The sequence below is a fragment of the Cyanistes caeruleus genome, chromosome 13, assembly GCF_971803275.1.
Source record: "Cyanistes caeruleus chromosome 13, bCyaCae1.hap1.1, whole genome shotgun sequence".
In the NCBI taxonomy this organism is placed as follows: Eukaryota; Metazoa; Chordata; class Aves; order Passeriformes; family Paridae; genus Cyanistes; species Cyanistes caeruleus.
The window spans coordinates 20,056,629-20,076,595 of NC_141713.1; the positions used below are offsets into that span (position 1 = coordinate 20,056,629).

The following is a 19,967-nucleotide window of genomic DNA, read 5'->3' on the forward strand; positions in this document are numbered from 1 at the left end:
AGACAGAACTGATCCAGGCTTGTAAACCTCTTCAGGGAAGAAATTAAACTTTGAATCATCTGTCATCATACAATCATAGACTCATTTTGGCTGGAAAAGCCCTCTGAGATCATTGAGCCCAACATTTAATGCAGCACTGCCATGCTCACCACTAAACCATGTCCCCAGGTGCCACATTCACTTTGTGGTTTAAATCCCTACAGGGATGGGGACTCCACCACTGCTCTGGGCAGCTGATCCAGTGCCTGAACATCATTTCAGTGAAGAAAATTTCCTTAATATTCATCCTAAACCTTCCCTAATGCAACTTGAAGCCATTTCTTCTTGTCCTGGGAGCAGAGCCCCACCTGGGTGGCCCCTCCTGCCAGGGAGCTGTGCAGAGCCAGAAGGTCCCTCCTGAGCCTCCTTTTCTCCAGGCTGAGCCAGCCCAGGTCCCTCAGCTGCTCCTGGTGCTCCAGCCCCTCTCCAGCTCCATCCCCTTCTCTGGAAGTGCTCCAGCCCCTCAACATCTTTCTTGTCATGAGGGGCCCAGAACTTCCCCCAGGATTCAAGTTCAGCTTACACATAGTCTGACAAGTGGTTGTGTGGGAAAAAATGAGGACTGAGGTATGGGATCCAGCTGGAGGGAGAGCTGCTGGCATAGAGGGACCAGCAGCATCTAGCCACAGCCCACATTGCTCCTGGAAACTCCTGAACCTTGCAAAAATTTTATTCAAAGCTTGAGAAAATTGCAGGAAAAATAATTCCATAAGGGTTCTCTGTCTTAAAATGCAAGTAGCACACTCCAAGCAATATCAGTGCTGTATCTTGAGAAGCTTCCCCAAGAAAGCTCAAGAAGTTGTTTTGCACACTCACAAGAATAGGGATATGTTGCAGTCAGCAACCTCAGGATCTCGTCCAGGGAAGCAGCAGGATTCTGGGGACCAGCATCAAACACCAACGAGATGGACTCCCGGTTCATGAAACCATTTATTCAGCATGGAAACAAACCCGGGTCCAGAACAGAGAGTCCCGAACAGAGGCACAGCAGGGGATAATCGTCCATAATGTTAATATAATCGTCCATAGTGTTAATATCGTCCATAATACGTCTCGTTGGGTGATGTAAGGTGTTTGTCCCAGTGTCTGGTCTCGGCTCCCACACCTCCGTAAGCCCTTTTCTTCCCCATGCTCGAGGCACTCCCAACCCAGCCTTCCTGCCAGGTACTCTCGAGTCCTCCTTTCCAAGGCGGGGGTCTCACCGGCTCTCAAGCCATCAGCCGGGGACTTACGAGGTGTCCATGGAGCCGGGTCCTGCTGTTCTCTTGCTTCACTGGATGCCACACATTCTCTCACCATATGTTGCAGTCAGCAACCTCAGGATCTCGTCCAGGGAAGCAGCAGGATTCTGGGGACCAGCATCAAACACCAATGAGACGGGCTCCCAGTTCATGAAACCATTTATTCATATGGGAACAAAGTCAGGTCCAGAACAGAGAGCCCCGAACAGAGGCACAGCAGGGGGTTTTGAGGGACAGAATTCTTAAGGGTTTCCACCTTTGAGGGTGGAGTTCAGGGTCAGGGACCAGTAGAAGCACACCAAGGGAGAACCCCTCAGGGACTCAAACCCAATCAGAACACCTGGGCCACCCTTCTCAAGGGGTTTGGGGTGGGACAATGTAACTCTCTGTCTCCCTGAGGCCGCTGCCACAGGGATAGGACTGTAGATGCTGGCATAAGGTCAGTACATGGTCCAGGTGTAGCTGAGGGAAGAGTGGGATGTTTTTCCCAATAGGAGGAATAGGCAGCCAATGTGACAATGTTTAAAGTAAGGTAGGAAAGAAGAGGTCAATAGATTAAATTCTTCTGCTTCAAATTATCTCATGCAGCTAGGAGAGGCATTTAGGAGAATATATGAACGTGTTCCCAGATGTTAAACAAGGATTAAAGGCAACACAGCCCCAGAAGAAAGGGATAGTGTACAGAGGCTAATTCCACTACTAGAGTAAGGATAAAATAGCTCAGAAACAAGGGCTTCTGGTGCACAGCCCCTCTCCCCCCACACCCCCAACCGTACCACTTCTGCCCTGGCCCTTACACACTTAAATACCCTTTGGTATGCTTCTGGTTGTTGAAATGACCTCTGGCAGTTTTCCATGTGCTCACAAGGAGCCTTGCTGCCCTTCCCCATGGCATAGTGAAAAGGTCACAGGGGACTGTGAGGCATCTGAGCAATTTAATGTGCAGCTGGATATGAGTGGGGTGGGTCCAGCCCCAGGCAGAGAGGCAAATGCTGAGACTTTATCCCACAAGCTGCACCGAGGTGCTGGATTTTAAACTGTTCCCAGTCTGAGCCAGAGGCTTTTGTCCATAACTAGGGACAAGAGGATAACTAGGAACGAGAAGATTTTTCTTCTTGCTCTCCAAACCTTCAAGTTTCTAGGAATCCCACAGGTGAGGCCAAAAAAATCCCCTGTGTTTGACTTCCACCCTGCCATATTAATGTCATACTAGTGGCATACTAATGCGTTTAGATCAGGAGCTGGGATCCACCTGCGTGGTGTCCCAGTGCATGTCTCCTGAGCAAATCAGGGTGTGCTCCAGGGCACTCTGCTGCTCTCACTCCCTGGGTAATCCTTCCACTGAGCTCCCAGTCAAGGGAAAGGCCAGCACCTTGGAAAAACTGCTTATTTTTCAATTTGGTTTCAATTTTGTTAACACAAATGTTTTGCCTTCAACTTTGTGTCTTGCATTGTTTCACACCTGAGGGCACAGCCCCCCGTATCTACTGTGGGGGGGTAAATGCAGACAAGTCGATGCAGTTTCAGCTACATGTCCTGTCTCTCCTGCATCACTTCTTCCTCCACCTATTTCACCTGCACCTCCTCTTCCTCCTGCATCTCCTGTGCCTCCTGCATCTTTTCTCCCTCCTGTGTAGCCTCTCATTCCCACCTTTCCTTTGGCCCTTGTATCACCTCTAGTTCTGCATCCTCTGCCCAATGGGGCAGCCCATACTGGTGCCACACAGGACACAATTCCATGCCCACTGGCTGGAATTAATCAGCAGGAATGACTCCCTTAGAGAAGTCACAGCTGTCAGCCACATTTTGTGAGGCTGCAGCTCCTGAGAAGCAGTATTAGATGCAATATCAATTTCCTAAAAGTTATAAAGTCATAGAATCCCAGAATGGTTTGTGTGGGAAGGACCTTGAGGGTCATTTTGCTCCACCTGCTGTTATGGGTAGGGACACCTTCCACTAGACCAGCTTGCTCCACGCCCCATCAGTGCACAGGGTATCATAAGAAGTGCAGGCTACTGAATACTTTTTGTTCAAACCAAGCTTTGAGAGAAAGGGAAAAAGACAGGAAACTATGGGGGGGAGTTGACAAATGGGCTTTTCAGGAAAGAAAAAAAAAAAAAAAAACAATTGTAAGATTTGTTAAGAAGAAAATTCTTTTTGTGCCTTAAAATCATGATGGACTGTGCTTAGAAAGCTCTGTAATAGCACAGTCGAAAGTCATCCAAAAATGAATTTTTCCATTGTGGGCCTCCTTTGACCCCATTAGAGCATTTTCATGTCCTTTTTTATCCTGTTAGGCATACATGGCGCCTCAGTTAAGCTGGGCTGTCACTCAGGACACTGAGCGATGGGCTGGGGTGGCTCTGATGTGTCAGCGAAAGATGTTTAACTGTAGGACAAACAAATGTCTCTGGCCTTCAAGAAACAATTTTCCAAAGGTTGAACTCATATTGACTCATGCCAGCACGGCAGAGAAATGCGCTCAGCACTCTCATTGCAGCCTAGCGGGAAACAGCAGCATTTCCTGTGAGGAAAAATAGTGGAGAGGAGCCAGGAATGAATAAGCAGCCTTATTGCATTGTGGATCATAAAATCTCTTCCTATGAAAGGGCTAAGTAAGGCTTGTTAAAGCATTGATGAAGTCAAAGAATAAAATTACAATGAGATACACAGGAAAAAATTATAGCCTCCAGGTAGGTAAGTAAGTTGAGGTAGGAAGGAAGCAGGTAATAAAAGAAATAGGCTCTTTGGCAGGTAGCATTTGTCATCTTCTCCTGGAGCACCTTGCCATGTCATAGAATGTCCAGTGAAGAAATGTCTCCTAATGTCCAACCTAAACCTCCCCTGGAGCAACTTGAGGCCATTTCCTCTGGTCCTGCTGCTGTATGTCATGTTCCTTGAGAAGGACACACATCACACGAGGACCTCAGAAAGAGCTTCTGCACTTCTGCCCATGGCACAGGGACCTCGTGTGCCTTGGACAGTCTTTCTGTTCCAGCCACTGAAGTGGCCTGAAGGAAGCCACTGGAATTTGCTGATGTGCTAGGGGGGTGTGATGTGCTTCTGAATGTCCTACAGGAGGAGTTGAGATGGGCTGACTGAGCTGATGCTAAATCATGGCAATGGATGAGCATTAAATAGGGACTTTTTGTCATGGAGTGTGTGTTGATTTGGCACAGCCCGGTTTCTGGTAGTGGGGGAGGGTCATTAGGGTGGCTTCTGTGAGAGACTGCTAGAAGCTTCCACCATAGGAATGTGTCCAATGGAGCCAGTCTCTGATGGCTCTGAAGACTGACATGCTACTGGGCCAATTAGAGAGGCTGGTAATTCCTCTGTGATGACATATTTAAGAAGAAAATCAAAGCAGTTTTTTTCCAGGGTGGCGAGACATCCCTGCTGGGTGCAGTGACGTGCCACGGCTGCTGCCATTTCTGTGCAGCTTGTGGTGAGCTTTGCCCGCCTGGCCACCCCTGGGCAGCTGCACCTTGGGCACAAGGGCAGGGCCAGCAGCAGTGGCTTCTCCTCCCAGCGCCCTGCATCAAGAGAGGCATTAAACAGTGGAAGTGTAATGGTGACAGGGCCGCATGGCTGGCAGCAAAAATGCGGGGAGTGACTCCCCAACACAAAACCCAATGAGATCGACCTCTCAACGCTGCGAAATCCTGCAAGAAGCTTTGAATTGGTGGAACTTGTTGGCAATGGTACCTACCAGCAAGTTTTTCTTGTAGTCAGAGAAGAAGTGAGGGAAAACAACATGGCAGCACCAAGGTCAGTGGGAAAAAGGAAGGGGAGGAGGTGCTTTGAACATTGGAGCAAAGATTCCTCTGCAGGCCATGCTGAGGACTATATTAAAACAAACTGTCCCTGTAATGCATGAAATGCACAGGGGATGCAGAGATCCACTCACAGCCCGTGGGAAAAGTGCTCACACCAAGGCAGGTGGATGCCAGAGAAAGCTGTGATCTAGTGAGAAGCCCAAAGAAAGAGAGAAGGCCTCTACTTCCAAAGATAGAGGGCTCTTGCTTCCAAACTAAAGCAGCCTGGCCTTAGAGGACTGCACCCTGTGGTCAAGTGACCCTTGCCACAGCAGTCTTGGGAAGACTGACTGCCCATGGGAGGAGCCCCACAGCATAACAGAGACAAGACTCCTCTCCCTGAGCTAACAAAAGATCTCAAGTAGCAAACTGACCAAAATTCCCACTCCTTGTCTCCCTGTTTTGTTGGTGGGAAAGAGGGAGGGGCTGGGAGGAGAAAAGGTGTTTCAAAAGCTTATTTTACGTCTCATTATCCTCTTCTGATTGCTCATAATTAATTTATTTTATACCTTTAAATTTGAACCTGTTTTGACTTTAGAGTGTTTTTTCTGCCAGTCCTTATCTCAACTTATGAGCCCTTTGTTAATTTTCTTTCCCTGTCATCTGCCCAACTCTCTGTAACAAGAAAAGTGAAGGACTTTCATGGGTGTCTGGCAATTGGCCAGTGTCAAACCACGACAGAGTGAAAAGCATCCACGATCCAGGGAACTGAGCTTCTCCTGAGTGCAGCCTGGCACAGGCTCACGGGCAGGGGTCTCGAGGGAAGGGCAAGAGCAGTGCCCCAGGGGTGCACTGGTGCTCACTGCTGCAAGCACTGCTGCACAGACACAATGCAGGACCTGTGGGTGCAGCTCCTGACCCTTGCACTGCAAAATACACAAGGACATCAAAACAAGCACATCAAACACTTCCCAGACTGCCAGAGTGCTCCACCACCCCAGCTCTCCTCCAGACCTCTAAAATCACAGGCACATTTACATTCCTCAGGAAGTTTCCACAAAAAAGCAGTCCAAGGATTTCCCAAAGGATCACCTGAAAAGATGCAGAAGACTCAAATACCTGAAGGTAAAAGCAGTCATTAAAAAGGCATAAACAAAGGGCATCGTGATTGTATTGCCACGTCTCCAGAATTGAAAGGAGGCTGAAATAACCTTTAAATAATCCCATTAGCATTTTCCAGCGAAAACAAGACATTTTAGGAGGCTGAACGATATCTTTTCTTATCATCCAGAAAGGTTAGAGGTATTTATCTGGTTTAATATTTTATAATTGATATGAAATGACACAGAAGGATAAAGCAGGCAGGCTGATAGGTGGCTGCAGTGACACAGCAGAAGCCACCCTCTGTTCTTCCAGCAATGACCAATAGCCTGGGCATGAGCCAGGTCTGGGAACAACATCACTTGACAATCAGCTCTTTGGAAAATGGGATTTTGTGTTGTGCCCTGCTGTGGTGAGGGCCCCAGACACCAAGATCAGCTCCCCCACACTTACAACACTGCCACTTGACCCTATTTCAGTGTCACATTTGCAGGAGCTGGTGCTCTACCGTCACATTCCCAGGGCATGAAACATCTTACAGAATCATAGGACATGGAACTATTAAGGTTGGAGAAGCCCTCTAAGGTCATTGAGTCCAGCTGCCAGGACCATCACTAAAGCATGTCCTCAAGTGCCACACCCACATGTTTTTTTGAACACTTCCAGGGATGGTGACTCCACCACTGCCCTGGGCAACCTGTGCCAATGCCTGACCACTTTTTCTGTGAAGAACTTTTCCCCAGTATCCAATCTGAACTTCCCCTGGTACAACTTGAGTCAGTTTTCTCTCATCCTATCCCTTGTATCATGAGAGAAGTGCTCAACCCCCACCTGTCTGCACCCTCCTGTCAGGGAGTCATGGAGCACAAGAAGGTCCCTCTGAGCCTTCTTTTCTCTGGGCTGAGCCCCACCAGCTCCCTCAGCTGCTCCTGGTGCTCCAGCCTCTTCCCCAGCTCTGCTCCTAGCTCTGGATATGCTCCAGCCTCTCAATGTCCTTCTGTCAGAGTGAGGATCTCTTGCAGTGGCTATATCCTCAGCCTGCTTGTGCTCTGCCCTTTCCGTTGTCAGGAGCACAGCCTTGGCCAAACTGCTGCATCCTCCACAGAGGGAAGGAGTGAGACCCCTCTTCTGTGGAAGAGGGAGGGAGAGTGAGAGAAGAGGGATGATATAGGGGTTTGGTCTCAAAAATAGGTTCCAATTCCCAGGAGGACCCAAGGCAGTCAGTCCTCACGTGGTCAGGCACCAACGCTCTCCACAGTGGTGATTTTGAGTCTGGAGGAGCAGCAGGTCAGGACCAGCACCCCTCTCTGGGACCCCAAACTGCCCCATCTCACATGCCTTGAGGGCAGGTGGGAACCAGGGACCTGTGGGTGCCCCATTGCTCCAACCACGCAGTCCTTGAGTAACTACTGCCTATTTTTCTTCTCTGGTAGGGAATGGAATTGAGGTGGTTATTCACTGCTGAAACATTCTGGAAAGTCATAGCTGAAATCTCTCACTTGTCTCTTCCATCTGTTTATTTTTACCACTTAATAACACGTCTGTCTCATCAACTATTCCTGACACTGTGGCAAGAAAACCCAACTTAGGGAAGACAGATTTATCAAAGAGACATTAGTTCTTCCTTGCTGTGTGACACCGTGTCAGTTCTTCTCCTGCGCACAAAGTCTGGTCTGTAATTTCAAAGTGTGTCTTCTATCTCTTTGAGGGGGTGATATGACCAAGATCTGAAATTGTTGCTTGTTATGAAAAAGGTTATCCAAACTGTGAAGATAAGAAACTTCAAGCACTTCAAGGAGCCTTTTTTTTGATGATGTGTTTTTCTCTTCACTGTCACATGATGTTACAGACCTAATTTCAAGAGATTAGTAACAATGGCAAAGCAGTCATTGAAATAATCTGTGATAGAGGACAGAACTCTGGGACAACATGAAAAGTCTGTGCTATCAATAATTTCTCACCATTAACAAGAAAATCGTGGTCTGCAAGCTTCACCATGACACCAGACCTGCTCCTGCCTCTGCTTTCCAAAGAGGTGCCCCAGGTCTCTGCAGAGGTGCCCGAATGAAGGTCGGCAGTGTGAATCTCCTTATGAGTCATCTTGGGTTTATTAGTTTGACAGGGGATGGCTTCACTCACCCCTTTTGTTTCTAACTGTGCTCCTGGTTTCATTCCTGAATCATCCACCTGATGGGGAGGCCTGGAAGAACTGAATCTGAGCCATCTGACATTTTCAAATGAACTGTTTTACCACTTTTCCCTTATTCTCTTGCCCTGCCATGAGTTTAGTTTTGTAAGTTTTGAAACCAGCTAAGCTGAACCAATGTCCTTGTTTGCTCCTTGGACGGGGAGCAGGGATATTTCACTGAAACAGTCCTGAAACTCCCAGTTTGGTGCTCAGAATCACTCAGAACACAAGCACTCTTCTGGGAGTATTCTGGTAGCACAACCACAGTGTTGCTTGGGAGGGACATGATCCAATGTTCTGCTGGAAGCAGGACAGTTGCCAGCACTGGGAGAGAGGAGAGCAGAGCTGTGGATGTCTCCATGTGCAAAACATGATGGATAAAGGCTGTCTGTGACTCACTGGCTGTGAGAGCAGCACCTGCATTTAACAGTTCCCTCCTCACAACTACTGAGCCTGTGTCTCCTGTTACTGCCTTGTGGATGGTCCTGTTGTGCTCAGAGCAAGTTGACTTCCAGTGATCCTCAGCTTATGACAGCAACCCTCAGCATTTCAGAGAACAGGTGATTCCTGTATTGTATCAGCTCACAAGATCATCCTCTTCACTCCTTGTCCACACAAAAGGAAGCATTAACTTCTAGAGAACACGATAACCTGCCCTTTGGGAAGCTCCTTCCTTCCCTGGGAGTGAACAGCCCCTGAATGCCTTTGGGATCTCTCCTGCCTGTATGAGAAGCTACTTCCAAAAACTAGGGAAATATCAAAACTATATTGTTGAATCTTGCAATTTCCCTGCATGTCCCTCTATATGTTTTATTACACTGCAAGCATATTCCATCAACAGGACCCTACACTCTGCCCTGTAATGTGGAGTAGGAAATGATCTGGCAGGTTCTGTACATCATGGAAAACCTCTTAACAGGGAAAATAAGGAGAACCTACCAGTTTCTGAAGAGTAAATTCAGATTTACTCCTGTGAGGGAGAGGATTTGTTCCAAAAAGATGGAAGGAGTTAAGTGAGCTGGTAAATGAAATTACTCGACATTGCCCCACACTGAATTTTTCCCCCCCCAGAAATTACTCCTGAAATGAAGGATTTGTCTTGTGTTTCTTTTTTTGGTTGAGGCTGGCATGTGGCTGATGTCAGACAAATCCACCTTTTCCTTCCTTCAATCACAAAAATGCCAACTGACAACAAACCTTTAGGAATCCGCTGCCAACAGAAGGGTGCCAGGCTGGGTGGATCTGCCAGCGCTCATATAACACACCTCTTGACTACACCTGGGCCCAGGGTTTTCCAGTAACAGACTGAAATGATTTCCAAGATTCCATGATTGCTCTGATTTTCACTGCCTTGTTTTCTTAATCCTTTTGGGTACACTTGCCTTTTTTTGTCAGGAACTGCCAAACCTCAGCAAATGAGCTGAGAACTGCATCCCAAATGAATTCTGCAGCAGAACATATCAGGCTGTTGTCCAAGGTCCTTCTTTTCAACACATCTGCCCTAGCAGAGAGAAAAAGAAGGGCATCCATCTAAAAATAAAATTATTGAATATTTAGGTACTGCTATTTTTGTCAGACATTGTTTTAAATGTTCACTTGGTGCTTTTTAAAGACTTGGGAGAAGGAAAACACCTGTACTACCTACAAAAATGATTCTAAGCGCTGTTTGTAGCCTCTGGGCACAGACTGACCCAGAAACAGAGGAAGTGGAGGGCAATGGTGTGGAAGATAAGGAGGAAGAAAGAGAATGTAAACTGGAGCTGATGTCTTGATCCCACTTTTTCTGCTCCTCCCTTCCCACACTTGCAGGTGGCCCAGTGGGCTGTGGAGCCCAAGGTGCAGATTGGAAAGGACGTGGCTAAGAGACACATGGCAATCTTGGGATGTCTTGTCTGTCCTGGATGCTGGGAGATGGAAACATAGATTTCCAGGAAAATTTACTGGCACTAAACAGTTTAACCACCATGAGGGAGTTTGGATTTCACATGAAAAGGTGGAGATGAAGGATCTATATTTCCATCCCCCCCTACAATGACTCCAGCTGAGGCCTGGGACACAAAGTCCACCTTTGCAATTCAGCAAGTTCCCAGACATGACAAATCATCATCTCAGGGAATAAACCACCATGGGAATGTGGTGGTTCTCCTGGACTTGGCTGCAGGGTCTCCTTGGAGGAGCAGAAGAACTAACAACAGGGACAAGTGCTGTGGTTGGCACCAAGACAGGAGCCCACCAAGCCACACTTACAAAGTTGATGGACAAATCACAATGAATGAGGACTTTTTCATCTACACATTTCACCTGACATCATTTCATCTTATCTAGTCACTTGATCTGCCTTCTAAACCCAAACTTCAGTATTTTAAGTTACCTAAAAAAAGAAACAACGCTCACCTAGAAGACCCTAGAAGCTCAAGCTGGAAGCATGAAACCCCAGCAGATCAATATCAAGTTACACCCTGGCAATTAGAGGGAAAATAAACACAGTTAGCTCAGAGTCATGTGAAGCTTTGTGCACTAAAAACACCAATAGTGTTTTATTCAGAAAAAATAAACAGCCTTGCTTTGAATGAGATAAACATTCATATTACATGACACTTGGCATGATAATGTGAGCCAGGAAAAAGCCATGCCTCAACAGCACGGGAAGGTGTGAATAATCCCCACAGAGGCAATGAGAGCCCCAGCTCCTCCCAAATGCCTGCTAAACCATTCCCACTGACCTGTCCCCAGTGCCTGCTGGTGTTGAGTTGATCTTTGGTTCTTCCTGAAATCAGTTTATTAATTTCTGGTTTATCTTCTCTATCAGCCCATCTCAGTTAAACTACATCCTCTGAATTTTTTATTTATTTTTTTTCTAGGAGACTTCCTAGTCTGCAGCCAGCTGGGGCCCCTCTTCTTTCCCTTGGCGCTACTCACAGTGAGAATAATAAAAGCCTCCTCTGTTCTTTTTGGACAGGTTTCCAGCACTTGTAGAATGCCTTATCTGGAAGCAACATTTCAGATTTTTCTGTGCTGCAACTGACACCACAGACAGGGATGTATTTTCACTGCTGAAGGAGAGCAAAACTGAGAAAATTCTGCCTCCAACCCTCTTTTAAAGCAAGTCACAGCTTGGGCATTTTCCCTACCCTGCTACCCTTGACCTCTCAAGAAGTTCTGCCCTCCGACCTCTTTGCTCCACAGGACCACAGCGGCCAGAAGGGATCTCCAGTGGTCTCTGGTCCAGCCCTCACCCAGCTTAGATCAGGTCACTGGCATCTTCTGCAGTCCAAAGTGAACTGTCCTCTAAGGAAGGAGACCCCACACTTCCCTAGGGTCACTGAGCAATACCTTTATCAAACATGCATTAGGGAAGCAATCAGGGAGGGGCATGTGCCCACCCAGGCTGTCCTTTGGGCTCTCTTCACCTGAGGCCCACCTGGACAGTTGGCTCTCCATGTAGTGCTTGAGGTTGCACACAGCACAGACAGGCACGCAGACAAAACAATTTGCACTAATAGTAACTTTTTTGAAGTTACCCTTTCTCAGTCCTGGTACATTCTATCTCTCCTGAAGGACATGGTGCACCTGAGAAGAACTCAGGACTGCAGAGGGCTGAACACGCTTTAATGCCCCTGTACCATGGTGCAAGGGGCAGGTGTCAGTGCACCTGCCTGGACGCTGTTCCTGGTCCAGTGGAACACCAGCCTCCAATGTAAACACACACTAGATGGAACATCTGACCTTCCTTTTCCTGGCAAGCCACTGTCCAGCCTCCCAGTTATAAATACGTGCTTCAGAAATACATAAATGCATAACTTAACACCTGCTTTGACACAGGCGTGGGAAGGAAGCCACACTGGGACCCCGTGGAGAGCCGACACTATTTCACCTGGCTCCCCAGCCCTGTGTCCCTTGCACAGGTTGGTGAGATCCAGCAGTCATGGCTGGGATTTGAGCCAGAGGGGTCTGTAGTGTTTGTGGGCAACCTACCACATCCAACGCAGCAACATTTGTCTTCAGGCAGAAAACACCAGCCTACACCTTTGCCTGGCAGCGTTATGCTGGTGGGTGGCCGTGTCCTCTGCCAGACACTACAACGAATCCCTGCAGATCCCGACATTCCCAGGGGACAGGGAATATTCCCAGTGGGAAGTGAGGTCCTGCACACCACAGGGTGCACACAGGAGAAACCTTTCCAAAAAAGCAGCCTTGGCCTCATTCAGACAGGGCGATGCCAAGGCTGGGAAGCAGCTGATGGATCCTGACAGATTTAGCACTCAAATTGAGGCCTCAGTTAAAAGAGTAGCTCCCATGGCTGAGGCTCAGGGCCTGTCCTGCCCCGGGCCAGCCCGAAGCAGTGCCAAGCAGAGCTCGCCCAGGTCGCTCTCGTCATTCTCCTCGGGCTCGCTGCTGAAGTTGGAGGGGCTGCTGCTGGGCAAGCTGTGGCCAGAGCCTGTGCTCAGGGATCCCTGGCCCTTGGGGTCCGTGCTCGGCGCTGGTGCATCTTGCAGGCGTGAGCTGCCTGCGCGGGCAGGAGCTCGCTGTGAGCCTGACTGCGAGTCACTCCTCTGGCCGAAACACTGCCTCAGCAGGGACTGCTGGAGGGTCGTTTGCAGGCTTTCACAAGTCCTCTGTTTTGTGCCTGGCCGGATGTAATGCAAATCCAACTGCAGGACCACATCTGTCTGGAAGGGAAGAGCAAAGAACGCAGAGTGAATGGGAGAATCAGACTGGAAGCAGAGCTTTCCTACTACTGCTGCCAGGAAGGAGCCTGGGCTGGCTGCTGTGCAGGCTCACAGCCCCATGCTGTGGCACGATGCAGCAACACTGCTGCCAGAGAAAATGAGCTGTATTGTACTCATACAGCTCATGACGCTCACAGGCCACAGCCATGGATTTTGGATTTCAGGACTTCTCTTGAAATCAGGCCATGTGAGATTTCATCAGCTCCATCAGGGAAGTGTCACTGCGAGCATCACCCCTGGGATGTGGGCACAGGGGAGCAGGAGTGGCTGCACCATGGCCAATGCACATGGGAGTGGAAAGCATGAACCATTTACAGGCCTGGAAGTGTTCAAGGCCAGGCTGGACGGGGCTTGGAGCACCCTGGGATAGTGGAAGGTGTCCCTGCCTGTGGCAGGGGGGTGAACAAGATGAGCTTTAAGGTCCCTTCCAGCCCAAACCATTCTGGGATTCTATGAACTAAAACACACCTCACACTGTAGAAGCCAACAGCATTAACCAGCAGTGCTCCACAGAGATCTACTCACAGCCTAGCACTATTTTAGAATTTTATAGAAGATGAAGAAATAAGAGAATAACCACATTCATGGCAGTCAAACCCCTGAAAACAGACCCCCAGCATGGCACTGTGCCTAAAACACCTGTAAAGAGCAGGGATAATGGCATGAGAAGATTTTGGCAGGCAAGGCCTGGTCCAGGTCTCCTGTCTGCACTTAAAAGCAATGCAGAACAACTGGGAAAGGTTAAAAAAAGAAATTAAGAACTGAAAACACTGCCATATGCTGAAGCACATCATGTACAGAACAAGCAGAACTTGCTGTAGGCAGATCCAGGCAGCAGCTTGAGAGCAGCACTTGGTGTAAGATACACTGGCTGTGTGTTAGGGGAGGAAGAAAAATCCAAGTATACACAAGGTGCAAACTGCTGTTTGAGGAGAGACAAGCCAGGGGACAAGCAATTCTGCTTCTCTCATAGTCTTTAAATAGTTTGAGGGTGTTTTGAAGTGTACCAAAGAGGCACAGCTTGGATCAGGCTTGGCAGTGTTACTCTGATGACTGGAGATCCTGGCCAGCCCATGAGCTCATCTCTCAGGCAAGCACACAGCCTAGTGAGACATTCCTCCACCTGAAATAATTCAGCAGCTCTGACCTCCCCGTGGTTGATGGGGCAAAGAGCAGCCTCCCTGGCCAGGCAGCACAGGAAAACAGAACTATCCATGACCTGTGATGCCTCTCTCTGCTCCCAGCAGAGGCTGCTGTGGGTCAGCTTTGATAGGAAGGTCAGGCAGGGGAGACAATACAAAAGCAAGGAGCATCCACACTCGGGCTCTGCAGCCTGACTGTAAATCAGAAAGATTTTGCTGAGGTGGAAAAGGTGAGTTGAAAGGACAGTGGTCTCATGAAAACATTTTGGGAGAGCTGGGTGTGTCCAGCTTGGAGAAGAGGATCCAAGATGACTTTAGAGCCCCTTCCAGTGCCTAAGGGAGCTCCAAGAGAGCTGGAGAGGGACCTGGGACAAGGGCTTGAAGGGACAGGACAAGGAAGAATAACTTCCCACTGCCAGAGGGCAGGATTAGATGGGATATTGGGAAGGAATTTGTCCCCGTGAGGGTGCCAAGGCCCTGGTACAGGCTGCCCAGAGAAGCTTTGGCTGCCCCATCCCTGGAAGTGTCCAAGACCAGGTTGGATGGGGCTTGGAGCAACCTGGGATAGTGGAAGGTGTCCCTGTCTATGGCAGGTGGAACAAGATGAGTTTTAAGGTTCCCCCAACCCAAACCAGTCTGTGATTCTGTGATTTGTGCCTTGAAGATCAACATGCTCCTCTTCAGTCTGGATGTGACACTGACACAGACACATGGTCAGACAGCCATATCCAGCCCCAGCCATGTGCATGGGGACACCAGTTCCATGAGAGTGCAGGTGAATTGTGGAAATCTGCACCTGGCTACTCTCTACCTGAATCTTCTGCAGTGCACAGAGCTGGAAGATGCAGTCCAGCTCCTCCCGCTGGTACACAGAGGCGAGCAGAGTCTCCACATGGTCCAGACAGCTCTCCCTCTGGATGGCCACATCACCCATCTCCTGGGTCAGGAAAAAAGAGCAAATGCAAGGAAATTTCAGCATCAGCATGAAGCATTGAGGCACAGCTGCCCATCTAACATGTGTTCAGGGTTTTGATTAACACATTGCCTGGTGGAAATGCTGTGTATCCTAAGGGAAGTACCACAGAAAGCAACAGGAATGCAGAGGTTTTACACACTTGCCTTGTGCACATCAATGAGAAGACCCTGAGTACATCTTACTGTGAAAAATGGGGTACAGTGGGATTTTCAGCAGAGCAGGAAGAAGCACCAGCTGGTATCACAACCACTGGCAGTGCCAGCAGTGTGTCACAGAGGGAGCAAGTTTTCCAAAGCCACAGCTGCAAGCTCTGAGTTGTGCTGAGTGCTGATTTAGCCCCCCACCATCTACAGAACTGCCAATTCTTGCCAAGTTACTCAAATTTAACCAAAACAGCACCGTGTCTATGAGATCCTCCTCAGTACCGACTGAACTGTGGAGCCACTAATACCCCAGGAAGAGACAAGGAAATAAAGGCCTTATGGAATCCTAGATAATGGAATATCCTGAGTTGGAAGGAACCCACAAAGGTCATTGAGTTCAACCCTTGGCCCTGCACAGGCACCCCAACAATTCTACCCTGTGCCTGAGAGCATTGTCCAAATGCTCCTGGAGCTCTGGCAGCCTTGGGACCGTGACCAAGTCCTCCTTGGATTTAAGCCCTCCAGAATGGGTGTCAGACCACAGTCTAGCAGCCCCTTCCAGAAGGCTTCCCTCTGACTCTGGCAACCGTCCCATTGTGATCCTGAGCAGAAGAAATGCTGCTGAAGGAGGCTGCTAGGACATTTGGGGATGTAGAACTTGGAGAAGCCCTGGGAGCTCTTCCTAGCCTTCCCTGAACTGCTGCCTGCAAGCAGCCAAAGACATTTGATTCTGGCCAGGAAAGTATGAGGAAGAATATTGGATCCCAAATGCTGGCTGGGATCTGCAGCCATCAGGATACCCCTGCATGCAAGGCTGGTGGAACAGGAGTAGCACCATCACTGGATGTTGCTATATTTTATATATTAGTAAAGGCCTGTATGCACAAACCAGCCTTTGAAATAAGTCATGATATTAAGGGCTAAAATCCTTGAAACTTGCCTGCAGAAGAGAGAGTAAAGCAAAACAATATCCTTGTGTACAAGGATAAGAATGTAAACCTGTGTGTGTTAGCCAATAGTAGCTTGCTCTGCCCGCAGACCCTGTAGAACCCTATAAAAGGTGTGTTAATAATAGAAATAAACGGCATTCACAATTACTTCTGTGAAGACTGGTGAACAGCTCAGGGGTCTTTCAACATCTGGTGCTCTGACCAGAGACACCCCTGCGGGCAGAGGGGCTTTGGAGTCAGCGGAGTGGATCTGGGCATTAGACGTCGCGGGCTTGGATCGGCACCGGATAGGCAGCCTGAGTGCGGTGAAACGCTGAGCGGTAGGACGTGGAAAGTCAGGCTGCTGGGGGGGGCCCAGGAAGGCAAGGGCGTGGTAGAAGGGTCGCAACCTTCCGTCTTGAGGGTGGCCGTCAGCATGGAGGCAGAGTTTGCGGCGGCAGATAAACTGCTTCTCTGCATCCTCGTTAAATGAGGCGAAGCAGCCCAGGAAAAGGACCTGGATATGCTCATTATATGGGCTAATTGTCATGGGCATTTGCAGTGCTCACACTGCTTTTTGCGGTGCAAGAACGGACTGATATATCGGCTCTGATATGGGAAACGGCAATTAATTAGTACCTTAAAAGACAGAAAAGTGAGATATGCTGAGGCTGTGAGCCCCGTAATTCTACCTGTGTCACAGCGGCAGATGCCTTTACCTCCCACTGCTGGACTAGCACTCCTATCTATGCTGCCCATGGAGAGAGGGAGGGAGAGTCAAAGAGAAGAAAATAAAGAAAAAAAAAAAAAAAAAGTTCCACAGCGAACGCTGAAACAACGAACAGAATCTGTTCAGTTATGGCAGGATGTGATACATCCAGAAATATTTGCTTCATTTTTGGAGTCACTTTTAGCATTACAATCTTATTTAAGTTCCATCTTTACCACCCTGGAAGGAAAGAATCCAAATTTAGTCTGGTTTCCACCCGAACCAGGGGGACATGGGGGAGCACAGAGGTGGGCTCTGTGAGAACAAAGGCACCCTGGGGGTAGAAGCAGCAGCAAGAAAAGTTCCAAGGCCACGCTGATAAGCTGCAATGATCGCCGCTGTCAGCACCTGGCCTGAGAGACTTTTCGTGTAACATCGCCTGCTTTTGTAAAATCGTGCCCTTTTTTCCTCTATCGGCAAACAACAAGAGAGATTGAGAGAAAAAACTGCATTTGTTAAAGTTAACTTTGCGAGGTTTTTCTTTTCCTTTCTCTCCGTTTTTCCTCGCTGCAAGAGTATGTAGAGAATGTGAAGGAAGATAAGAGCAGAGCTGCAGCAGCAGCAGGGTGGGCAGCTCACACCACCCCCCCCCCCCCCCGCTCCCTCTCTAAGAAAAACATCGGGATTATACCCAATTTGTTAATTATTGGGTTTTCAAAATGTTTTTATATACCATTGTAGAGTTAATTTTGTGTTTTAAGTAATTATGAGTTTATGCAATTGCAGTTTTTAGAGTTTTACTGGAGAAATTATTGTGGTTCTTTGAAAGTTTAAAAAAAAAAAAAAAAAGAGAGAGAAAAAGTGTTTAACAGAAGTTGCCTTGCAATAATTGGTTTTAGAACCCAAGGTTAAAACATTGTATGATTTACAGCTTCTAGGAAAACCTTCCAATTAATGTTATCTACAGAAGAGATTTATGGTTTAAAAAATAATTAGTTAAGAGAACTTTACTGTACAAGACAAAGTTAAGTTAAAGTATATAGTATCTATTTGCTTGTTTTTTCCACAATTTTAATAAGGTAATTTTAATGTGAGTCCTTTTGTTATATAAAGCACATATAACTGCATATACACCAATTTGGATTTTGGGTTTTAGTTTAAGAATTGGACTTGATGTTTCTGAAGAAATGTAAATGTAGTACTTTTGAAAAGTGCTACAAAGCTGGATGGCAACTCGCCAAATCCTGTGTTGTTGTGGTTTTTCTCTAGAAAAACTGCACTTTCAAATCCTAACCAATTTAAGCATATACTAGGCAAATTCCTGTTATGAATAAGTATTTTTAGTAACATTTGCAGTTATTGTGGGTTATTCTCAAAGCTAGATGACATAGAATTGTGATGTATTTGTTACATTCTTATAATCTTTATAGTGAATTCATGTTACTGTTATATTGTGTTTAAAAAGTATATATCAAACTTTTAGTTGCTTTTTGTACTAACAGAATAATATTAAGTTATGTTTTTATTTAATATAGATTAAGTGTTAATAGAATTGAGGATAGTTAAGTTTTATAATGTTTAGGCTTGAATGTTTTTAAGTTAAGTTTTCTAACTTAGATATTATTTAAGGTTAAGTTTGTTATTTCCTTTTATCATATATAATTATTGTTAGGTTTAAATATTGTTTAATTTAAATTGTTTTATGTTTAATTGGAGACATTTGTTTAAACTGCAAAGTATAGTTATTTTCCTAGAGATATGAAGACAGCCACAACTGAAACAGCAGTGATGGAACACTGGTGAACACCAGTGGAACACTTGTGGATAGAAGTGAATGCAGTCTGTGACACCCTTGACTTCATCAGGAGTTCTATTGGTTGTTGCAATCTCTGCAGTTTTGTTTGTTATAGCTTTCATATTTTTCAGTGTTTCCAGAATTTTAAGAAGATGTATCATTGCTGAGGATCAGCTGCCATAGGAGAGGCTTCAGATTAAACCAACTGCTGCATGGTTTAATTGGTCTGGTACCTAAGGCTTCTGATCATTTGATTTGTACAAATGTATTTTAACAGTTTGCTGTGCTGTAAGCATCTCATAGCTGCTACTATTGAGAACCTTGTTCTAGAAATATGTTAAGAGGCATCTTTCCAGTTTAAAGCCAGGCCCTGGCCGAGCCTTGACTTTACCTGGAGGGAATGTTTGCCATCAGATCCAGATGTTTTCTGTCCCAAATCAGTATTTGAGTCACTTTTTGACTCAGCAATTTGACCCTGTTGATATGACAGCTGGATCAGTTTTGAAGTGGGCTTGGAGAATCATTTCCGGAGGTGATTACCCAATCCTTCACTGATTGTTTTGTTTCTGTTTGTTTGCTAACTATGGGATGCTGGTGCAGTGTTTTAGTAATTAATAGTAGTTTTATATTACATATGTTATTAATAATGTTTATGATTTAATTGATTTTTAACCGGTGTAAGTTCTTATTAATTGTGTATATGGTTTTGTGTTGCTGTTGATGTTTATAACAGAAGTACATCTCATTTTATTTATTTTTTTTTAAGAAAATGGGGGAAATGGATGCCCTAAAAACATTTGATTAGTGTAATTCATTAACTTCAAGGAGAGAAGTATCTGTGTTTTGTTGGCAGGTTCAAGAAGGTCACCTGTCCATCTGACCAGACTGTCTGTCTCTGAACACATGAGATCCAGTGAACAGAGAAGTCACCACACAGCCTTGGTACTCCAGACATGGATCAGAAGTGGACCTGTCAGGACACAGTTGTGTCTGAACACTACACAGACAGTTGCCAACAGAACTTTTATGTCGTTACTATGATGTTATGTCTCTACCAATTTTTCAGGTATCCTTTGTTTCAAGATTTAGAAGGATCTGAAGAACAACTTGAATATCAAAACACTCAGTCACCCATCAGCTGCCAGCTGACATCACGGGAGCGGTGAACGTTCCAGGACTGAATCGTGTTAGAGAAATTCTGTAGAAGATCTAAGAAGTG

At 46.8% G+C, this 19,967-nt stretch overlaps 1 protein-coding gene and 1 long non-coding RNA gene across 3 annotated transcripts in view; both read right to left on the bottom strand.

Moving 5' to 3' along the window:
• Nucleotides 1-950: 950 nt before the first annotated feature.
• On the bottom strand, nt 951-10,783 carry LOC147650756 (uncharacterized). The gene is made up of 4 exons (XR_015275665.1): nt 10,719-10,783; nt 9,707-9,825; nt 6,004-6,127; nt 951-1,387 (listed from the first exon to the last, which is right to left on the bottom strand). It is a non-coding gene; the product is annotated as an uncharacterized LOC147650756 (long non-coding RNA).
• Nucleotides 10,784-10,822: 39 nt separating this feature from the next.
• The window catches only part of LOC111934323 (mucosa-associated lymphoid tissue lymphoma translocation protein 1 homolog), a 29,222-nt gene continuing 20,077 nt past the window's right edge, over nt 10,823-19,967 (bottom strand). The window contains exons 13-14 of one of the 2 annotated variants that reach the window (XM_023934377.2): nt 15,008-15,133; nt 10,823-12,994 (exon numbers count right to left, since the gene is read on the bottom strand). In XM_023934377.2, the coding sequence (XP_023790145.1) occupies nt 12,632-12,994; nt 15,008-15,133 (489 nt within the window). In that variant the 3' untranslated portion in view covers nt 10,823-12,631. The remainder of the gene's footprint in view (nt 12,995-15,007; nt 15,134-19,967) is intronic. The other variant, XM_023934378.2, reaches the window with a different exon arrangement.